Source organism: Coturnix japonica, chromosome 1 (genome assembly GCF_054131305.1).
Source record: "Coturnix japonica strain WE chromosome 1, WE-NBRP24, whole genome shotgun sequence".
NCBI classification, from domain to species: Eukaryota; Metazoa; Chordata; class Aves; order Galliformes; family Phasianidae; genus Coturnix; species Coturnix japonica.
In genome coordinates, this window is record NC_140663.1 from 96,301,167 (window position 1) to 96,321,276 (window position 20,110).

The following is a 20,110-nucleotide window of genomic DNA, read 5'->3' on the forward strand; positions in this document are numbered from 1 at the left end:
AGCTACGGTAATCTGAACACTTTCTTCTTTTGCTCAGGAAAACTAGTCATTTGTGGTAGGTTAATTATTTTGACAGGCAAAGTGAGCAGTATTTTTTTCTTTACTGTGATCAGTCATCATAGGAAAAAGAATTTAATTTGCATGTGTACATGATTGTGTTACATGGCAGTAAATCTGTATGTATTCTAAGGACAACACGTTTTTCAACAGAGAATAGTCCCTCACAAGTCATCAGTCCCTCACAAGGTCAAACCAACCAAGAAAGAATAAAGATGACACATGTCTGCAAATCTAATTTTTTCATATCAAGCAGGAAACCAAATTATGCAATGACTGTTAACAGTTAGAGATGATCACTTACTTTACAAATGCCACCACCTCCAAGATCAAAGTTCACAACATCTAGTGTAAGTCAACTGCAGCTCCAGGGCTCAGGAACCTGAGATGGTATTTGGCTGTTCTACTTTGTGCGATGCCAGTGTCAAGTTCCCAAGCAACCTCAAAACCGAGCTCTAATTCTCTTTTTTCCCTTTACACTCCACTAATTAAACAAGATTTATTTATTAAATTAAGAAATGTAATCATGTTTAAATGAATGAAATGTTCTCTCTACACCTGCAGAGTAAATCATTTATGTCAAAACATTCAGCAGCCTTTGGTTACAGGCCCTTCAACCCTGGGCGCACTTCCACATTGCAGTATTTCTGGCATTGAAACTGATTAAAGAGTGTCCTGCCTGCACCTGTCTCGAGTTGCTTGTTCCTGTGCACCAAAGGAGTTTACTGACCCCTCAAGATACAGTTCAATATGTTCCCTTAATTAGCAAAGCTGATTAAAAAGGTTTACATTTTTTCCAATCACTCCCTTCTTCTGTTGCTCTCACTTCACCACAGTTACTTATAACAATTCATACAGGACGGGCTAAAACCAGACCACAGAAAATATGCAAGTCACTGTTGATTTCCTTGATAAAAGGTCTTCAGGTGATAGCCCTATGACGAAGTAAGTACTATGACTGAATCAAAGGCAAACAGGAGTGAAGGTGTAGGAAGAAGAAAGGGAAGGAACATCCTACCTTGCTGTTGTTGCCAGAGAAGTCATAACACAGAAGCGCACTCTCCATTACACTCAAAATTTTTATGTTTTGATTTTTTTCCCCCTTGTGCTAACAGCAGATTACTGCTGGAGCTATTTATTATTCATAATTTGAATTATTTTAGCAGTCTGCATGAAGTTTGTTTCTTAACACTTCTGCCTTTAATTAATAAAATGGTATTTATAAGCAGGTAACTGTTTTTAATGTATAAAATCCTTTAAGTCCCTGCTGTAGGTACTTTACTGGTGTTTTCTAAATAACTCAAAACAAGTACAATCTAAGTGCTACAGTGAATGCATACTTACAGAAACTTCTTCTCCCTCAAGAAGTTCTTCAACAACAACAGTTTCCCCAGCTGTGCCAAAAGTCTTATCCTGCATTAAAAGATCAATCTCTTCAGTCCTGTATTTCAGTCATTTTTTAACAGTCAAAATGCAACAAGAGAACTAACATAGCAAAAAAGATGCAGCACAGTTGAGACTATTAATCCAATCACCATCCTGGATATCTCAGCAGCAAGGGTAAAACCTTTCCCCTCTTCTATATCTTTTAATAAATGTAGTCATTAGCTTGTATATTTGCAAGCTGCAGGTGATAGGTACAATTTTCTCAGAAATTCCTCTTGCTTTACTTGCTGAACCACAGTACTGAGAGTTATGGAAGTGACTGTAACCTAATCTGACCTTTTACTTTATAAGAACCACAATAGTGCAGTGAGAACATAATTTTGTACGTTTATAAAACTAACACAAAAAGGATTTTTTGTTCAAGACAGAACAAGGGGATCACAGATTAAGATTTGTCCAGAAACCACACCCACAACAAACTGTGGCTGCAGACTGTATATTCTGACCCTTGAAATACAAGTGTTTTGGATAACATCTCATATAAATCAGCATTGCACCACTGAACTGTAAGATACTATGCTGCAGACACCAGCTGAGGACCTGACCTGCACATATCTTATTTTCCAGCAATGTGTTCCTGACTGTTCAGATGGAACTGCTTCATTTTGGTTCTCTTCAGATTTTGATGCTGACTTATCTGTTAAACATCCAAACAAAACATATACTTAAATTGAAATAATTCCACAGGAATTTTACTACACGTGTAACTGATGTGCTTCAGGGGTTTTAAAGCTGATGTTGCTTAATCGCAGAGTTAACATTAGAGCACTGTAGCACCTGCTTCATTGCAGCAGAGTCTCCAAGGATGAGGAGAGATTAAAAGCAATCCATACTGAAGTAAGTGCAGATCTTCAGTAAGAGCCATTTTATCTTAGTCTACATGTACTATGCCTAGAAAGAATACTCTGCCTCAAGCAATACACGACAGCTTCATAGCTGTCCAAATAATGAGTAAAATATTTGACTTCTGCTAGCTAAATTTCTATTACATAGAAATAATAATAATAATAAAATCATCTCTTGAGATTTTGACATAGTTAACTTTTTTGTGAGAACTCTTACAATCTGTCTGTTTGGACATTTCTACTCACCTGCATGATTTCATTAACAGCTTTACATGCTTCTTCTTTGCTTGATGCCACAATTACTCCTTTGCCAGCTGCCAGGCCACTGGCTTTTACAACTAAAGCAGGGAAGTTTGCACTTTAAAGGCAGAGAAGAGAGATTGGATAGTAAACACTCTATATTCCAAATATATATTTTAAGCATCCTGAACATGTTGATGGTTGCAAAAACAAAATACTCATCAGTATTATAGTTATAATTTTGTGTTACTGAGCAACAGACAAATAAAATCCAGAACTCTCTTTTTATGCTGTCCTGAAGATTTCTGCTTCCTTGTTTACCACTGAATTTCACTATGATTCTCAAAGGTTGCTGTTCATTGAATGATTTAATATTGTAGCAATGCTGGGTCAGCTGGTTCTCTGATAAGTATATCAGTATTTGCTGAGTAAGCCCACAAACGGAATTTATACTCATGGAGGCAAGTACAAAAAATATAGAACATACTATGTCTTTCAGACTGAATTTCAGACTTTCAGATGGATTTCCATAGTTGGCAGTCTGAAAAAAATAAACACTTCTACCATATTCGCTTGTAGACTGAAGTCTGAACCTTTAATTTTCATTAAAAGAGCAATAGATAAGGAACCATTACATTATTACTCAAGTGTGACAGATTATCCTTTAAAACCTCTGTAGATATTCTATCACTGCTAAAAGTATTAATAAATTGGTAATAATTTGTTTTGGATAGCTGGCACACTGTACACTGCTGGGAAAAAATTCTACTACAAAGAATTTTACCTGTTAATGAAGCTACATGCTGCTTTTGGATCAGTAAAAGACTTCCACCTTGCAGTTGGGATTCCATGACGATCCAAGAAGGATTTGGTAAAGCTCTTACTGGACTCCAGCTGAGCTGCCTTTGCCGTGGGACCAAAGCATCTTACTCCAGCTGCTGTCAAGTCATCAACAATTCCTAAAAATACCAGCACAGAATTTTGTTTGAATCGCCAGCTGATCTGTAAGTCATGTAGTTCAAATCTACAGACACATTAATTTGTTAGAGTAAGTATGTAGGAGCTATAAGCCATATTTATATTTTCCCTGAATCTGTGTTACAAAATGGGCCTTACATGTATTTTTCACACTAACCAAGATCAAGTAGCCCTGCAGTATTTGGGGTTAAGAAGACCTGTTGCATTTCGTAAGACATGATGATCTTTCCTCATTTTATTACAGCTTTTAACCAAACATCAATTCTTGTGCATGCAAAAGGAAAAAACTGAAATTTTCACTGTTCAGACTTTTTTTTTTTTTTTTTTTTTTTTTTTTACCAACCCCTAAATTATTATTATTTCAAAGAATGAAAATTCCGTTGGAAAACCAATACCCTACCTGAGTTTCTTACATGGAAACACTTTGATACCTGTTTTACTAAACTCAAACACTTTGAAAGAAATTGAACAGTTAAGGGTGTTTTAACTCCTACATTTCTCATGCAATAACCTCTGGACTTCATTTTCATCACAGCACAATCCTGAATTTCAGGGAAACTGCCACAGAGGATTTCTTTCTTTTCCTGCTGAAGACATTCAGATACTGTTGAGTTGTGGGAAAAAGACGGGACTAAAATTTACTTTTCTTCCTAAAACTAGAAGGCTGCCATTTTTAGTTTTCTTTCTCTTACCAGCAGCAAGAGGAACCTCTGGACCAACCACAACCAGCCTGATCTCCTGATCTCTGCAGAACTGAGCAAGTGCAGCATGATTGCTGACTGAGACAGCTGTCAACAACAGAAAAGTGTGTTAAGACTGCATTCATTACTGTTATTGGCACTTACTTATCATATAACCACAAAACAGTGTTTTCACAAGTCTCGCATTCTTGAATGGCAAGTCACTGTGAATCTTGATTAGAGGCATGCACTAATACATAAATACGCAGAACAATGACACATGTACACTTATGGAAAAAATCCAAACAAAATAAGCCACTGAAACCTTAAGCAAAGGTTGTAATTTGACATGCACTGTAAAGCCATCTTGCTCTTGAAGCTGAAAAAAAAGTTTCAGGTTTCCTTACGCTGTCAACATATTCTCATTTCTACAAACATCCTGATTGCAGCACAAGAAGCATCACAAAAGAACCAAATGAAAAACAACTCACAGGTAAAACTAAACAAATATAATAATAATAAATAAATAAACAAACAACAACAACAATAATAATATTCAGCCAGTCTCCTCCCTGATTAGGTTCACCACAAAGCTTTGCATATGTTCATGCCAGAACAGTGCAGGGGACAGGAACAAGTGGCTGCTGGTGGAACTGCAATTGTTTTCTTCTTTTTCTTCATGTAGTGCCAGCTAAGAAATGGCACACTGAACAGTGACTTCACTGAAATAAAGCAAAACTTGAACACTTTTTCTTACATTAGTAAGGGAAGGTACTGTAATTATAGGCAATGATCCCTTGGCAAGTTATGATGATCTACAGGACAGTTACATTTCTATGAACAAGTGCTTAACATGATAATTCTTGCAAAATAAAAAGTTTGCTAGAAAGACCATGATGTCAAGTCTCTTGATAAAAAATTTACGCAAAGGCAACGTGTAATGCAAGTTCCACCACTTTATCAAAAAACAAATAAAGCCAAGGTCCGCAGAGGACTGGTACATGAACACACAGTCAAAATTTTGCGAGCATGGCCCAGCAGGGATTGGCTACCTGCATGGGGAGGAAACTGACACATCAGAGTAAACGAAATGAAGTGCAGATCCTCCCCGGTCATGGAATACTTGCAGTTTTGTCTGTGAAGTCATACTAGAGACCACACTGGCAAGTATGTGAAGATCTGATGTCCTCTTCCAGTCTAGTTTCCAGAGAAGCGGAGGGAGAGAAATGAGAAGCAGTGATAAAGAATCTTCTGTTAGAAACATCTACACAATCGTGTCGGCATTCACGTTGCTTCTGCCATCCCATATGAATAAATTCTTCCCTTTCACAAGAGAAGCTGTTATTCTAAGATGACACAAAAACAACTATCTGAAACTTATCCTTTGATAGTAGATCTGCCGCATTTAGGTGGAGTGGTGGGGAATAAAAGATTAAGTGCTAATAAAAACTACCTTCTAGATAACCATTCAACAGTTCAATTATTTTGTTCCACGAAAATTTCTAAGTAAGGAATGAAAGGCCTTTGAGACTTCTGTGCAATTTATCCCAACTGACTTCTGGCTCATAAGAGAGCAACACCAAAAGCGTAACACACTTGGCTTTACACTACTGGTTAACATAAAGGTCAATATTGTCTTTCACTCCCACAAGGCTGTTGTGAAAGCAGCTCAACAGCAAATCCTAAACAAAGAAAACAGGAGCTCTGGTGAGCAACTGAAGAGGGTCAATCCCCATTCCTTTGAGCTCAAGGTAAATGAAGGGGAGCACAGAGAGATCCTGCAAGGTGAATGTGCCTGACATCCCAAATTGCCCAGCCTCTGGCCTCATCTGCTAGCAATGTGAGGGTGAACATGGTACAACATTTACATTATATGGAAATAAACAGAAAGCATCAGAGAGGAAAAAGTCTGTTAAGATGTAATTTACATAAATTTCCGCATGATGTAAACTGAAGGGAGACATCTTTGTAGCAGTGTTGTCTTTTTTTTTCTTCTCAAAATGACAGCTAGACACACATCTCAAACCAAACGGAAGGAGCTTGGACCAAGATTTTAAAGCTAGAGCATTTTAGTTAAAAGTATTAGTTAGCATGAGAGCTAAAATGCAGTGTTGTCAGGATGCTAAAATGCATTCACAGAAACACGTATGTATATCTCAAAATTCAGCATGCCATTCTGTATAATTTTGGCACCAAATCTGCCCTATAAGCTGAATATAAACCTATATTTAGCCATTCAACCCAAATCTGTCTGTACTGTCAGGAAAGATTACTGACTCAAATTAACCATGAAAACTTCTATGTGACTTCGATAAAGGCAACATCTGTATAATTAAAATGCATTTATAGTTTTAAGTTCACCCTTACATGTTCTTGAAATCATCTGAGAACTACAGCTGCAATACTGATTGATGGAAATCTCATGAACCGTAAGACAGGATGAACTTTCAGAGCCAAATCTTGATTATACCAAAAACCAGAAACAACAGTAGACACTGTTCACAGACACTGCTGCTCAGGCTTATAGAGTATAATAGGGCTCACACACTTCTGTAAATCTGCTTTCTATTCTCTCAGTAAAAATCTAGGCTCCAGTGCTACAGTTAAAATACCTAAGTAGATAAGACAAATCATTCCCTTTCAATTAAACAAATAGTCATCCTCTTTACAAATTCTAGATTCTTCCTGCCTCCCAGCTGGCTGAGGATGTCTTCCTTAAAGCACATATAAGGAAACTGCTTGGAAAAAAAGATTTAAGTACACGTGGTAGATTTCACGGACCTGGCACAAGCATTATTATGCACAAGTTCAAATACTTTGCATTGCTGAAAGTGCAGTGTATTTTATGCAATAATAAAATGAGAGAAAACTGCAGCAGATCTTAAAAACCAAACTGAAATTAACATTCATGGGCCAGGCAGGCTGGCATTAACTCAAATTGGTAAGAGTATAAAGACTTATATGTACATATATACGTGTGTGTGTGTGTGTGTGTGTGTGTGTGTGTGTGTGTAAAAAGATCTTCTGGGACAAGAAGCAAACATAAGAATATGACTTTCCTGTCCTGCTCTTTCTCACTCTTTCCACCGTGAGATCAAACAGCACAAAAAACTAACTATGATGCTGTGCATGCTCAAAGAAATGATGGACAGGGTTATTTAAACTTCCTGTAATTAAGCATTCAGTGGAATTAAATTTGATAATTATCTGTATAAGAATTTGAAATGAGATGGCAAAAATAAAGTATTTTACTTACACAGATGTAAAAACCGGAGGCATATAATTTGTGTTCACATGTACTCTATGTTAATTTTAGTTTTGTATGTTATCATGTGTTTTCAAGTGGAAAGTTAACTTGGTTGCTAAAAGCAACCTATTCAGGATCCAGTATACAAAGAACAGGAATTTCTGAGTAATTATTCCTGGTTTTGTACTGATGCACCTCCAGGCAAGAACCTTAGACAAGTACTTCTTAAACACAGCACGTAATTTTGGATTTGAAATACCTCAGGCTTGATTTTCAAAACTGATTATGAACAGTCTAAGTTACAGCTGTCCAGTTACAGCCAGTCAGAGCTTACCACATTTAGGCCGGAAGCTCAAAACAGGCAGTCAGTAGTACAAGAAGCATTTAAGAATAATCCTAACTTCCTAAGATCACTAAAACAAAGACAAAAGTTCCTAAGATTGACCTTTCCAGATATGAAAGTATTCTCACAAAAGGCTGTAAGGATCACAGCCCTCACTGAGAACTAAGTGGCACCTCAGACCCAAAGCAGTGTGCTCTGCCATTGTCCCAGACAAATGCGCTGGCATTTGGGGCAGACACTTTTCAGCTGTTCACCAAACAGTGAATTGCACTGCAAACCAAGATGAGCCATCAGCCCTTCCCTGCGAGGCTGCTGGGAGGCAGGAATCACTACCACTATCCCAAGATGTACTGCAGGAATTTGCAGCAGGCAGATGGAGTTCTGGCTGCATACTCTACTCCAAAATCCAATGAATTAGCTAACAAAATTGAAATAAAATTAATTGAGTGGTAGTTGCATAAGCCTTTGCCCAGATACTTACCCTTAGCTGCATCTGTATGATCTTACAGGTCCAAAACCTTCATATTATAACAAACTGTTCACATTAGCAAATAAGACCTATTAATGGATTAAGTTCAATCAATGTAATAATTTATTTGCTCGGTTATCATATTTTAAAACTTTTTACCTGAATTTGAAATTTTTCCATTGTTGGCTGTCCCTGCATTTCCAGGAGCAACAAACACTTGCTTTACATGTGAGGACTGAGCCAGCTTCCAGGCCAATGCATGCTCTCTCCCTCCACTGCCGATCACAAGCACTCGATCAGCCATTAGTCTGCACAAAAGCAAACACAAGCAACATCACCAGAGTTAGAAGTGTGAGGTTAGGAAAGCAAGAGCTTCATGGAGTGCAATGCTGGGTGCAAGGACCTCTGAGCAGTGCTGAATGTCACTTTGTTTCAGGTAATGATGTTTCTACTGGGGATTTGTTGGTTTTAAAAAAGAAGTACATGGAAAGACATAACTGACTTAATGAGGTGTGATAGAAAATAAATGTCAAACACTGAAATAACCCACAGGGCTATCTTGTTTTTCTTTCATCAGACTGGCAACAGTTTGGAATTGTACTGAATCTGGGATATAAAAAAAGCTTTGACTGGCCAGGCTGAGATTTGTAACTTAGACACATTTCTGGTGAATCCAAGCCTGCAATAGATTAAGTCTTTGGTATTAATTAATTGTACTAATTGTACTAACATTGTCTTACAGAGTCAGAGGAACTGAACTGGAACCTGAGACATTCTGGTAAAAATATCAGAAAAATGTCTGAATACTTCATGAAAGGGCAAGGTTAAGAGCAATGAGACAGGGAGATCAGCTCCACTCTTAACACAATGAATTTTAGAATCATAGAATCCTTAGAGTTGAAGGCCTGAGGCCCAACTCCCCTGCAATGATCAGGGACACCACAGCTACATCAGGTTGCCCCAGTGCCTGATTCAGCCTCACCTTCAAAGACTCCAGGGACAGGACATCAACCACAACACTAGGCAACCTGAATGGGGAAGCAGAACCTAACACAAATTCCCCTTGGGACTGAATGAATCTCATAGGCTGTTCAGAGTTTTACAAGGCAAAGTTTTGTTAGCCTTTTCTTTTTTTAAAGACAGGTTTACCTCTATGTGTATTGTCTACATATTTATTGGTATAAGTCACCTCAAAATTGCCACCCCAGCAACGATACCACACAACTAGGACGGGAATAGAAGATTTCACTAACACTGGGAAAGAACACTGGAATTCAGAAAGTATATAAAATAAGTATGTATTTCTTTATGTGGAGGTCCTTGAAAAGCAAAGGCTAACTCCCAATGGCACTCAAAGAACAAGCTGCTATAGTCATGTTAGTCCAACCAAGCACATGATACACACACAGATGATGAAACTGCACTTGTTAACGTCAGAGTTTTATCAGCAGAAGGCAAGGGGTGTCTGGAAAAGCCACTCAGTGAGGCATGGAGTGAGCAGCTATATACACGTGTCTGGCCCTAAATCCAGGAATAGTGTTCATTACTTCCAAAAAGTAATCTAAAAGCTCGAAGTCACAACACAGACAAAATAAGCATCTAAACACATAAAATGATTTCAAGAATTGCAAGTGATAAAAACAAATACAGCTTTGTGTGAAAACTGGCATGATTTACCTTGAGGACTTCGCAATGACAGCGGAGCAGTGCAACGTGCCTCCCTGCTGCACGAATCACCTCCCCTTGTTCAAGGGGAGGGATGTGGCCTTGGTAAGAGCCTCAGCTCCACGCAACACTCAGGCTCCCTGTTGCAATACCAGCATACGCAGTGCCTAACCCTTGGTCACTGGCCCTTGACCCATGCTTGCCAGTGTGTGCAGAGCCCTCCAAGGCAGGCGTGGGGGAAGGCCTCACACCACTGCTAGAGCACACAGAGACGGCAGCTCCCTTTGGGCTCAGAACTCCTGTGAGAGGGTGAGAGAGGGCTAGCACGATGTACATCCTCAGCATGAGGAGAAACAGACTTACCCAAACCAGATTTCTAAAGGGAAAGTGATCTTACCAGAGGAATACCAGATGTTCAGCCAATTGATGGGGCAGGGCACGTGCTTCTTCCCCATCCCAGCTGCTAGTCAGACAGCTGACCCCCCTGCCAGTCCTCCAGGAACTACCCAGATAGCTCTGTAGATCCATCCCCACAGAAACCCAGCTGTCCTAAGAGACTGGACTCCAAGGAAATGGCTTCTGCTTTGAGGGTTCCTACAATGCGCATGCTGAGCCTCGTTACTAAACCCAAGTCCTCCGCAATACACTGCAGCCCCCACGCATTTTAGAATGCACTCCCATGCCATTTCTTTATCTATTTTAACCCATTAACAAAGGACTGATTTGTTCAGAGAATGATAATTTTACGCAAAACATCCAAACAAAGATGCAAGAAACATGAATAGAAGGACAAAATGCGAACAATCAGCGCCGAGTTTTTAACAATGAACTAAACACATCAGAGTTAAAACTTAAGTGTAGTTTCAGGCTGGGGGAGACCAATAGCTTTCTACTAAAACGTTTGACAAAACACATACTGCAGAGCTGCAATAAACCTCTTGCATTCCTTAAAATAAGAAAAAAAAATACCTGGGAATAAAAATTAACAGTTATGACAAACTATTTGGGATGCAAAGCTATGGTAAACCTCTTTGATATTGCAACTGAAGCAAAAAAAAAACAAAAAACAACCATATATATATATGTATATATAAAAGACTAAGAGGCTGGCTACACTGAAGGGATATGTTAGATGAAGACAGTAACCTAGGGCAAAAGAATGCTGTGTAAAAAAATAAACGTCATGTAGCAGACAGCTGTCCTACACTTAACCCAGCAAGCTTGTTTCTAGTGCAGTTCACAGTCATCATTAAATAACAAGTTTAAATATACATGACAGCATTTTTTGCAAGTGTATCAGAACTGAGAGCAGAGTTTCAAACCAAAATGGAGAATCTACTTACGTTACCCTATGTGCTGCTGGTCTGAAGAAAGTAATGCTAAGGAGTTCAGGAGTGAAAAGAGAAAGGAGAAAAGCAGCCTCTAGTTAAAGTGTAGTGCCCTAATCCAGTATTACCACCCATTGATAACACTGCAAGCCTAACCATTGGACAGGTCATTTCAGGTGGGAAAACAGAACAGAAACTCAAATATGTATGGTTGAGAAAGGAACAGCAAAAACTTTATGGAGCAGAAGCAGCCCACTTTGTTGTTCCTGCACATTCAGAATAAATTCTGCCTCAATCAAATTATATTTTGCAGTAAAAAATATTCACTAATCAGATCATAAACATCCTCTATTTAAAGATGATGCTATGCATACTCCCATGAATATCAACAGCATGGAAGAATATGATGTGTGGTGCATATTTATGCTCCATTAAGCCTCCTACATAAAAATATTAGGAAATGCTTCAAGATCCAGTGAAACTGCTGTCAGCTGAAGTAAATCACCCTGCTTATAAATCAGCCAAACAATCCTTTTTCTTTCCCAAAAGTAGCATATTCTAATAGTTGTCAAACAAAAGTATATATAAGTAAAACATAAAATTTTATATGGAGGCAGTTAAATGGAATAAACCAAACACCATATGTTCAAAAGAAAAATAATCATTCTGCAATAAAATGTGAGGGGAAAAAAAAATATGTTTTGGCCATTTGTTTTATTTTCAGGAACTCAACTTATTTGTGCATCCCCCAAATGGTATCCTAGCAACTTTTGTTGAGGGATGCAGCTTGACAAGAACTTCTTCTGGTGGCAATTTCAGTTTAGGAGGCCCAAATAAAAAACTCCTCTTGACCTCATTTAAGGGCTCTTGGTCAAACAGGACTTGCCCTTGGTGAAGCCATGCTGGTTTTTCAAAGTATTATGTACCCTTCCCATCAGGGAATCAAACCCTGGCCTCCCATGTGACAGGCAGAGAAATCTAACCACCATACTATAACTGTCATTAAAATGTCATTAAAAATGAAAAAATCCAAAAAAAGGGAAATTTAAAAAAAAAAAAAATTCTTTTTACTTCGCTATTAACCCCGAAGTCAACAGTTTGTTTTCAAACGACCAAAAGCTGTTCACAAAGTAGACCATTTCTCCTAGGAGAATTACCACACATGATTTTTTTTTTTTTTTTGAGGAAGTATGTGAAATCTTTGAATCTTCTCAGAAACAGGCAGAAGTCAAAAAGAATCTAAAGTGTGGTACATTATTACCATAAGTAAACATTATCTGCCTTTGTAAAGAAGGTATGTTTGTTTAAAAGATGTCTTAAAGACAGATGGCATTTTAGGCAAGGATCAGTTACCAAGTTCTCAGACAAAATAAGAACAGGAAAGCAAAGACAAGCTAATTACTCCAAGTATCTGAGAGGACATGAGAATACAGTGAAGGTGATTTCTAGAGTCTGTTCTGGAATTTTCCAGCAGCTAGTCAGCAAGGATGAGCATCAGGCTAGAGACCTTTATCCTCCCCAGGGATGGGGCTCATTAAGAAGCTGGGCAACTCCTCCAAGAGGTCAGGGCCTTTGGACTGAAGAAAATGAAGAGTGCAAAACCAACAATATATAACAGCTTTCCCTGTACTGGCTCCTCCACAAGGTACAGGGAGATTTCAAATACAGGCAGAAGTGAGATGAGACTATTAATTCAGTAGCTGCCCCTTCCCTAGTAATAGGGAAGGGACATGAGCCAACAGCTCCTGTCGGAACTGATTCTGCACTCAGACTGGCAAGTTAAACTGAGCTCCTTAGCTGTATTAATGCAAAGCTTATGAAGATAGCTGTGTAAGTGTATGAATACAAACTCTTTAAGCTAAATCACAGCACCACTCATCCCCCTCTAAAAATATTTCTGCCAGATAAATTGACTAACTGTGTGATCAACCAATAACTAGGGGCACTAAAAGCAAAGAAATGGGACAACAGAGATGGGCAGAAAGAGCTAAATGTCAAGACCTGCCTTTTAAGCTGCAGCGATCTACTGCACCACTGCACGCCTAACATTTAACCTTAGCTGCTGTCTAATTAAAAACTGCAGTACTTTAACTTTGCAACATTGGGATTGTGGTAACCTGATGAAGGCAGTCAGGTTTCTCTATACAAAATGTATGGTCCAAGACCACGGTGTCTTAACTCCTACTTTTCCTAGAGAAAAGGTTATAAACCAGCTATAAAAGGGCTTAACAGTGATAGCGCTTAGTCCAAATGCAAAGACACCAAGCCTATACCTTCCAGTGCCTGGAATAAAGCTCTTCTCATCAAACTTTGGACTAAAGGAGAAATTTCACTGTTTCTCTTGAAGTTAGGCAAAAGAATAAAAAGAAATTAAGCTTCACAGGACACAGAAAGAACACAAAACCAAAATGCTCTGCAATTCATGTGCCACTGCACAAAGCGTTCTAGACAGGAGTGTTCATGCACTTTTTCATAATCACTAACTGGATGAAATATTAAAAGAATGGCTTGGAGCAGAAGCCAAACCTAGGACTTTCTCTTATCAACTTCAACAGCTGGACTGCTGTGTACTGACCCCCTGGAATCTGCTGTCCTCTGCTTGGCTACTGCACTTGCCAAATCCCCTCAGACTGAACCCAACTCTTCTGCTCTCTAAATTAACACTAATCAGAAAGCTGAAAATAGAGTCCACTACACATCATAATGAATACACAAAGATTTTCATACATGTAAAGGCTATGAGTGCACGAAGATCTTGGTACACACAAGGAAAGCTCTCAGCTAGTGTTTACAGAGAACCTTTGTCAGCTTATGGATCCTGTTCAAGCTTGGATTAGAAAAAGAGAGGCTGAAATGCGCAGGGTATAGGTTGACCTACCAGTGTTTCACAGTTGGCTTGTGCTGGTCCTTGCTACTGAAGCCTTGTTATGGGTCCCACTCTTTTCTCCACCTCCAGTGTGTCCCAAGGATCAGGAAGGCAACAATGCTGGAAAACTAACACCAAAACAGCAACTCAGAAAAATCTTAATTATAAAAAGGAAATGAACAGCACCCTCAGATCACTTGATTGTTCAAGGAGCCACAACCTGGTAGCCAACACCACTTCACAGTGTACCTTCTCACCTAACTGCCTGTTTCACCTTTTGCCCCAGTGTGCTTATAGTCACAGGAACAGCCACACCAGGGAATTAGGCTTGGGTGAGGAGAGGATGCTTCTAACAGGGATGAGTTTCCTGAGTAAAGTCACAGTGCCACTTGTGCAGGCAGCGCTACCTGTGTGATGCAAGGTGCAGAAACAGCCTCAATGCCTGAACTGGTAGAATAGCCAAAACACAATGCAGCTGCAAGTTTAGTCTAAGGTAGCATGAAGCTCATACTTGTGAAAACTGATGCTGCCTTTAAGCTATAACATTGAATTTCCTCAGGTTTCAATACCAGAAGGAGCTGCTTAAAGAGTTCAGAGATCTCCATAAACAGTTCTTCATTTATGATTGACTCCTGAACCCTAGAAGGCCCGAATCCTTATCCTGAAGCCAGGAATAAGCCATGGATCTTCCATGGCCTGAACTGATCATCTTTGAGACAGGCACTAATCTCCAAACAGCTAGACTGTGCATTTCTTAGGCAAACCACCACCAGGTTGTCTGTCTAGTACAAATAAGGAGCTAACGGTGTTGTTATTCCCCCTGACCCAAAGCACTACATTTGGATGACTGGAACTGTGAGAAAACTGAAAGCCCTCCTGTGTTTCAATAGAGGTTTGGAACTACTAATACGAACTACTGGGCTAGAACCAGAAGGAACGGGGAGGCTGAGGTAAGGAACATCCTTTCTATTTTGGCTATAAACAATGAAGCATATACTCAATCTGCTCATTAATTTCAGGCTTCCACTAGATGAATTACCAGAGCAGGGGGGGTGGTGGGGGGTGTTACAAGTTGGTTGGTGAGCTCCTAGCTTTGCAAACACCAGGGCTAGAATTACAAGTTTACAAGTCAGCCAAAGTCCACAGCAAGAAAAGTCAAAAGTTGAATATTTACTTTAAAGCAAATATTTCACCATTTTTTTTTCTAAAGCCAAACAGAAGGAAAAGAGCACGAATAACAGCTGTGTGCACTTTAAAATAATTCAAACTGCAGCACAGCTAGAAAAGATAGAAAACAACTGTCCCCAAAGTACATTCGGGGAGGAGGCAGTAGCTTTAAATGAAAATCAGACACCCAGCAGCAGCCATCGCTTCACATGGCTCCTTATCGCAGCGTGTGAGAGAAACACAGGGCGCCAGGCAGGAGCCAGGCCCCGCCATTTTGCATCGCGGGCAACGGGAGCACATGGCCCCGCCGCCGCCGCCGCCGCCGCCTCGCCCCCCCGGCTTCTCCTCGGCGGTCAAGGCTCGGCCGAGGGGGCTGACCTCGGGAACGGGCTGCCTGCACGGCCCGAGCAGCCCGGCCTCCTGCAGAGCGAGAGATACACTTACTTTTCTTCGGGGGGATTTTAAGGATGGGGAAGGCATGCTCCGCCGCGCCGCCCAAAACTACAGTACCCAGGGGGCGCAGCGTGGGCCCGGGGCGGGGGCTGAGAAGGGAAAGTAAAACTGTGGCTAGGAAACCAAGGAACGGGCTTTTGCGTTTAAGTTCTTATCATCTAGAAATATCGTCGTTTCCATCTCAGTGAGCTGCTGGGCCCAGCAAGCGAGATCTGAAAAGCCATATCTGCACAGAGATGATTGTATGATTTTGCCTTAGGAGCGTGGCTCCAGAGTGCGAAGATGTACTTTACCTTAGTAGGATGGCACTGCAAAAACTGAGTTTGTTTTTGTGCCCTCTCAGCTAGAAATGCCTTAAAAAGCTTTAAGTGCTGTTAGCAGCCCTCTGGCTTGTATTAATACAACCAAACAGGTTTGATCCTTATGTTATTTATCTCCCAAGAATTTGTGTGAAAAACTCATTGTCCTTTGAAACTGGTTAAAAAAATACAGGTTTAATAACGATTATTGTGCATATTTTAGCACAACTTTGGTTCTTGTTTCTAAAAGGAACTCTAACAGATACTCTTAGAGTAGTACCAGCAGCTTCAGAACTGCTATAGGTGAAGGCTTGGCTTCCAAACTGAATGCAAAATGTATCAGGAACAACACTCTGGCGTGGTAAGTTCCAAGTAAGGCTTCACTTAATTGATCAGAAGAGGAATCAGCACCTCACTGAGTGAAGGTATATAACTAAGGATGTTTTTCTTATTTAAAAGCAAATAAAATCAAAAATAAAGGAGGAATTCCTTTCCTATGGGATCTCCCTTTCTACCAAGAGTGACTTTTGTAGTTAACTGTTTTGTGTTCACTTTTAGGCAGCTAAAAATGAAGCATTCATTAAAATCCCTCCCTGTTTTTCTGTTGTGCTTTACCCTAGTTGATAGAGGCCTATTCTGATGGGGCTATCTCTGAAGTTAAGCTACTTGGAATGAATTAACTTAATTGAGAAGGGCTCTGTTCCTGAAGACCATCCACATAAGGGAAATCTAGATGCCTGAAACAGACCAAGTGAAGCATTTTCACTCTTTATCTCACTGAATATCATAAAATATTAATAATATCTAAATTCTACTATGTGGGCATGGCACGAAAGGTACTATTAGTTGTAAAAACGCCTCTTAAATAGAATTGCTCTGGGTTATGACTTGACATACATGTAAGCAAATTGACCCCAATACTGAGCCTGTTCTTTTTAAAATGTTCATATTAAAGCAGGTCACCTCCCAGCAATACACAGTAAAAAACAACACTGCTATTAAAGGCTTTTATTATTAAACTATTAACTAACCCCCTCAGTTACTACTTCAGGGATGAGAGGAAAACCTATGGGGGGGAGGGAGGGGTGAAGGTGAAATGGTGGGGGTCTTCCAGGGCTGAGAATGGCAAAGTAGGATTTGTACACACGTATACAGTAGAATTGCTCTGTGAGAGGCATGGGGACACCCCCAGAACGTCTGGACACCAGCAAAACACCTGAGAGGAGACACAGCTTTCACGTGCTCGGTACTCACAGCGAAGGGGGCATTCATTCACAGAATCACAGAATGACCCGGGTTGGAAGGGACCTCAAGGATCATGTAGTTCCAACCCCCCTGCCTGGCAGGGCCACCAAACACACACATTTACTAGATCAGGTTGCCCAGGGCCCCGTCCAACCTGGCCTTGAACACCTCCAAGGACGGGGCATCCACAACCTCCCTGGGCAGCCTGTTCCAGGGCCTAACCACTCTCCTAGTGAAGAACTTCCCCCTAACATCCCCTCTCTTTCTTTGTTCTTTTCTCCCCCATCCCGCGGGGCTCCCGCCCGGCCCCGCCGCCATCCCCCGTAGCACATGTGCGTGTCACAGCCGAGCTGCCCGGCCCGGCGGCGGCGGGGGAGGGCGCCTTTCGCATGGAGCCGTTCGCTGTGTGAGGGCAGCGCGTTGCCGGGCCCTGTGATGCAGCACTCGTGCGCGGGCAGGCCCCCCTGCTAGGCGCTGCCTGCGCGCTACACACGGGGCGGCGGAGGCGCGGGGCTTGGCCCCGCTCCATGGAGACCAATGGCATCGCTCCCACCCACCCCCACGGGCCCCGAGCCCGCCGGCACGCACAGCCACACGCCTCAGCCCACCATGGCCCCAACGCCGCCGCCGCTCGGGCACTCGGCGAGGTGAGTGGCTGTCCCGCGGAGGCCCGGCCGGCTCTGGCACCCGGAGGCGACCGCCATCGCGACGGGGGGAGCGCGCGGGGAGGGTGGTGTGTGTGTGTGATGGGGGGGGTGTGCGGCGCGAGGGGGGCCTGTAGGGCGGCCATCACGGAGCCATCCGCCCCCCCTCCTTGCCGCTCTCCCCGGCGGCCGAGGCGCGGCGTTGCGGTTCGCGGGCTGCCAGAGGCCGGCAGCGGGCGGCGGGGGGTGCGCGTGTGTTTGTGTACGGATGAGTTCTGCGTAGCCACGGTTAACGGTTTTATTCGTTATGTCCGTTGTTGGAGGGCAGGGCAGGGCCGCGACCGCTCGGCGGGGCTGTGCTTGTGGATGGGGTCGAGAAGGGGGACTGTTGGCGGGCCGGGGGGGGCAGGGTGAGCGCACCAACATGGCGGCGCGCTACCGCCGGGGGGAGGGGGAGCCACGGGCTTCACTGAGACACGAGACAGCGCGCCCCCCCCCACCGGAAGTCATCCAGGGCTGCCACTCTATAGCTGTCGCTGAGTGCTAGAGCGGCCCTACGAGCGCCCGCTGCTACCCGCCCACTATTGCGTTACGCCGCGCCGTGACGGCAGCCAATAGAGTGAGGGCTTACGGCCAGTACGTCAGCACGGCTGTCGTCCGCCCGCTGCCGCGGTGCATTGTGGGATAGGGGAGGCCTCGCTTCTCGGCAGGAAGGAGCGGCGCTTTGGGGGGGGGGCCGGCGGGGTAACGCTGTCATGGCGACTAATATCGAGCAGATCTTTCGCTCTTTCGTGGTTAACAAATTCCGGGAGATCCAGGAAGAGCAGCAGCAGCAGCACGGCGGGTAACGAGCCGCGGTGGGGAAAGAGGAGCGGCCTGGGCCTAGGGCGCGGGAGGAAGGAGGGGAAGGAGGGAGGGCTGAGCGGGGCGCGGGCTCCGCCTCGGGACGGCGTGAGGCGGAACGGACCTGGGGCTTAGACGGGTCGTATTAGCTGCGACGTGGCCGAGGCCACAGGGGGTGGCGGCCTTGCGAACGCCTTCAGCGTAAAGAGCCGGAGGGTATAAGGGGCAGGTGGGTGGGCGTGCGATATCTTTTTTATTCTGTTTTCACCGACGGGATTTCCGTGTTTTCCTCATGTTTGTGGACGGAGGGAAAAGGATGAGTATGGGTCGTTCGGTTTGTCTTGCTGGTCTTATTCTTTTTAACTTTACCCCATTGTTTTTCACAGCTTTATCTTGGAAAGCAAGCAAAATATGTTAGAAAAGATTGTGTGATGATTACTTACTTTGTGAAGGAAGCTGAGGGGCTTGTTTAACTTCCAACATAAAGCATGGGGACTTACACATTAGAGGACACGTTTTGCTCTCTTGTGCCTTGTATTGAGTTATCACAAGTTGTTCTGTTGAAAGTTAATTGAAAAGGAGGTGTTTCATTAAAAGTGTGGCATTTTCAGGAGGATAAAATGTTACATTGAAGGGCTCAGTGTTATAAATGTGTGTGAATTTAAAGGTCGAAAAAGGCTCAAAACTGCTTGTATTATGTTGATATTTTTTTTGGTTAGTGGAAAGGTAGAAGGCCAGCCCAATGGTGACACGATCCCAGCTGAGCAAGCCAACCCTTCAGATGACACTGTTGCTGGTGCTGGGAGTCGTCAGAATGATCAGATAGTGCAGAAAATAGAGGAAGTGCTCTCTGGAGCCCTTGATACAGAACTGCAGAGCAAATCAGGTAAATGAAAACACATTTGGCAAATACGTTCTTGTTAAGAAGATTGTCGTAGTTCTTAAGTCATTTTTACAGGGACAAAAAAGTACTTTTCAATACTGCTTCTCTCATCAAGCTTAATCTAGCAAGTTGTGTGTTTATTGTAATGTTTGTTAAGTATTTTTTTTTGTCTGCTGTGATTTACAACCATAACTAAGCAGAGATGAAAAATTAAAAATTATGAAAGCATTATCTAGTGTAAAAAAATTATTTTTCTTTTTTATCCATTACAGTAGCAACAAAATAGTAATATTGCCAAGGAAAAGATGTATAGAGAAAAACCTGTTTTTTGGTATACTGTGTTTTATGCTCTATTTTTAATATAGCTGCTTTGGGGTCTTGATATGTTGTTCTTACTAAGAAAGCTTGTATT

The 20,110-nt window shown here is 42.1% G+C and overlaps 2 protein-coding genes across 11 annotated transcripts in view; one reads left to right on the forward strand and one right to left on the reverse strand.

Annotated features, from left to right (window-relative positions):
- GART (phosphoribosylglycinamide formyltransferase, phosphoribosylglycinamide synthetase, phosphoribosylaminoimidazole synthetase) overlaps window positions 1-15,839 on the reverse strand; it is a 35,367-nt gene extending 19,528 nt beyond the window's left edge. The window contains exons 1-8 of one of the 4 annotated variants that reach the window (XM_085528568.1): window positions 15,776-15,839; window positions 12,806-12,868; window positions 10,598-10,616; window positions 8,465-8,613; window positions 4,259-4,354; window positions 3,373-3,547; window positions 2,595-2,706; window positions 1,402-1,470 (exon numbers count right to left, since the gene is read on the reverse strand). In XM_085528568.1, the coding sequence (XP_085384694.1) occupies window positions 1,402-1,470; window positions 2,595-2,706; window positions 3,373-3,547; window positions 4,259-4,354; window positions 8,465-8,613; window positions 10,598-10,616; window positions 12,806-12,833 (648 nt within the window). In that variant the 5' untranslated portion in view covers window positions 12,834-12,868; window positions 15,776-15,839. Of the gene's footprint in view, window positions 1-1,401; window positions 1,471-2,594; window positions 2,707-3,372; window positions 3,548-4,258; window positions 4,355-8,464; window positions 8,614-10,597; window positions 10,617-11,313; window positions 11,455-12,805; window positions 12,869-14,176; window positions 14,293-15,775 lie in introns of those variants that run through there. The other 3 variants (XM_015881614.3, XM_015881624.3, XM_015881634.3) reach the window with 3 other exon arrangements.
- Window positions 15,840-17,715: 1,876 nt separating this feature from the next.
- The window catches only part of SON (SON DNA and RNA binding protein), a 45,271-nt gene continuing 42,876 nt past the window's right edge, over window positions 17,716-20,110 (forward strand). For 5 of the 7 annotated variants that reach the window (XR_014939269.1, XR_014939268.1, XM_085528524.1 and 2 more), the window contains exons 1-2: window positions 17,716-17,975; window positions 19,535-19,701. Coding sequence is in view for 4 of the 7 variants with exons in the window: in XM_085528524.1 (XP_085384650.1) it covers window positions 17,866-17,975; window positions 19,535-19,701 (277 nt within the window). In the remaining 3 variants the exon portion in view is untranslated. Of the gene's footprint in view, window positions 17,976-18,653; window positions 18,817-19,534; window positions 19,702-20,110 lie in introns of those variants that run through there. The other 2 variants (XM_085528526.1, XM_085528528.1) reach the window with 2 other exon arrangements.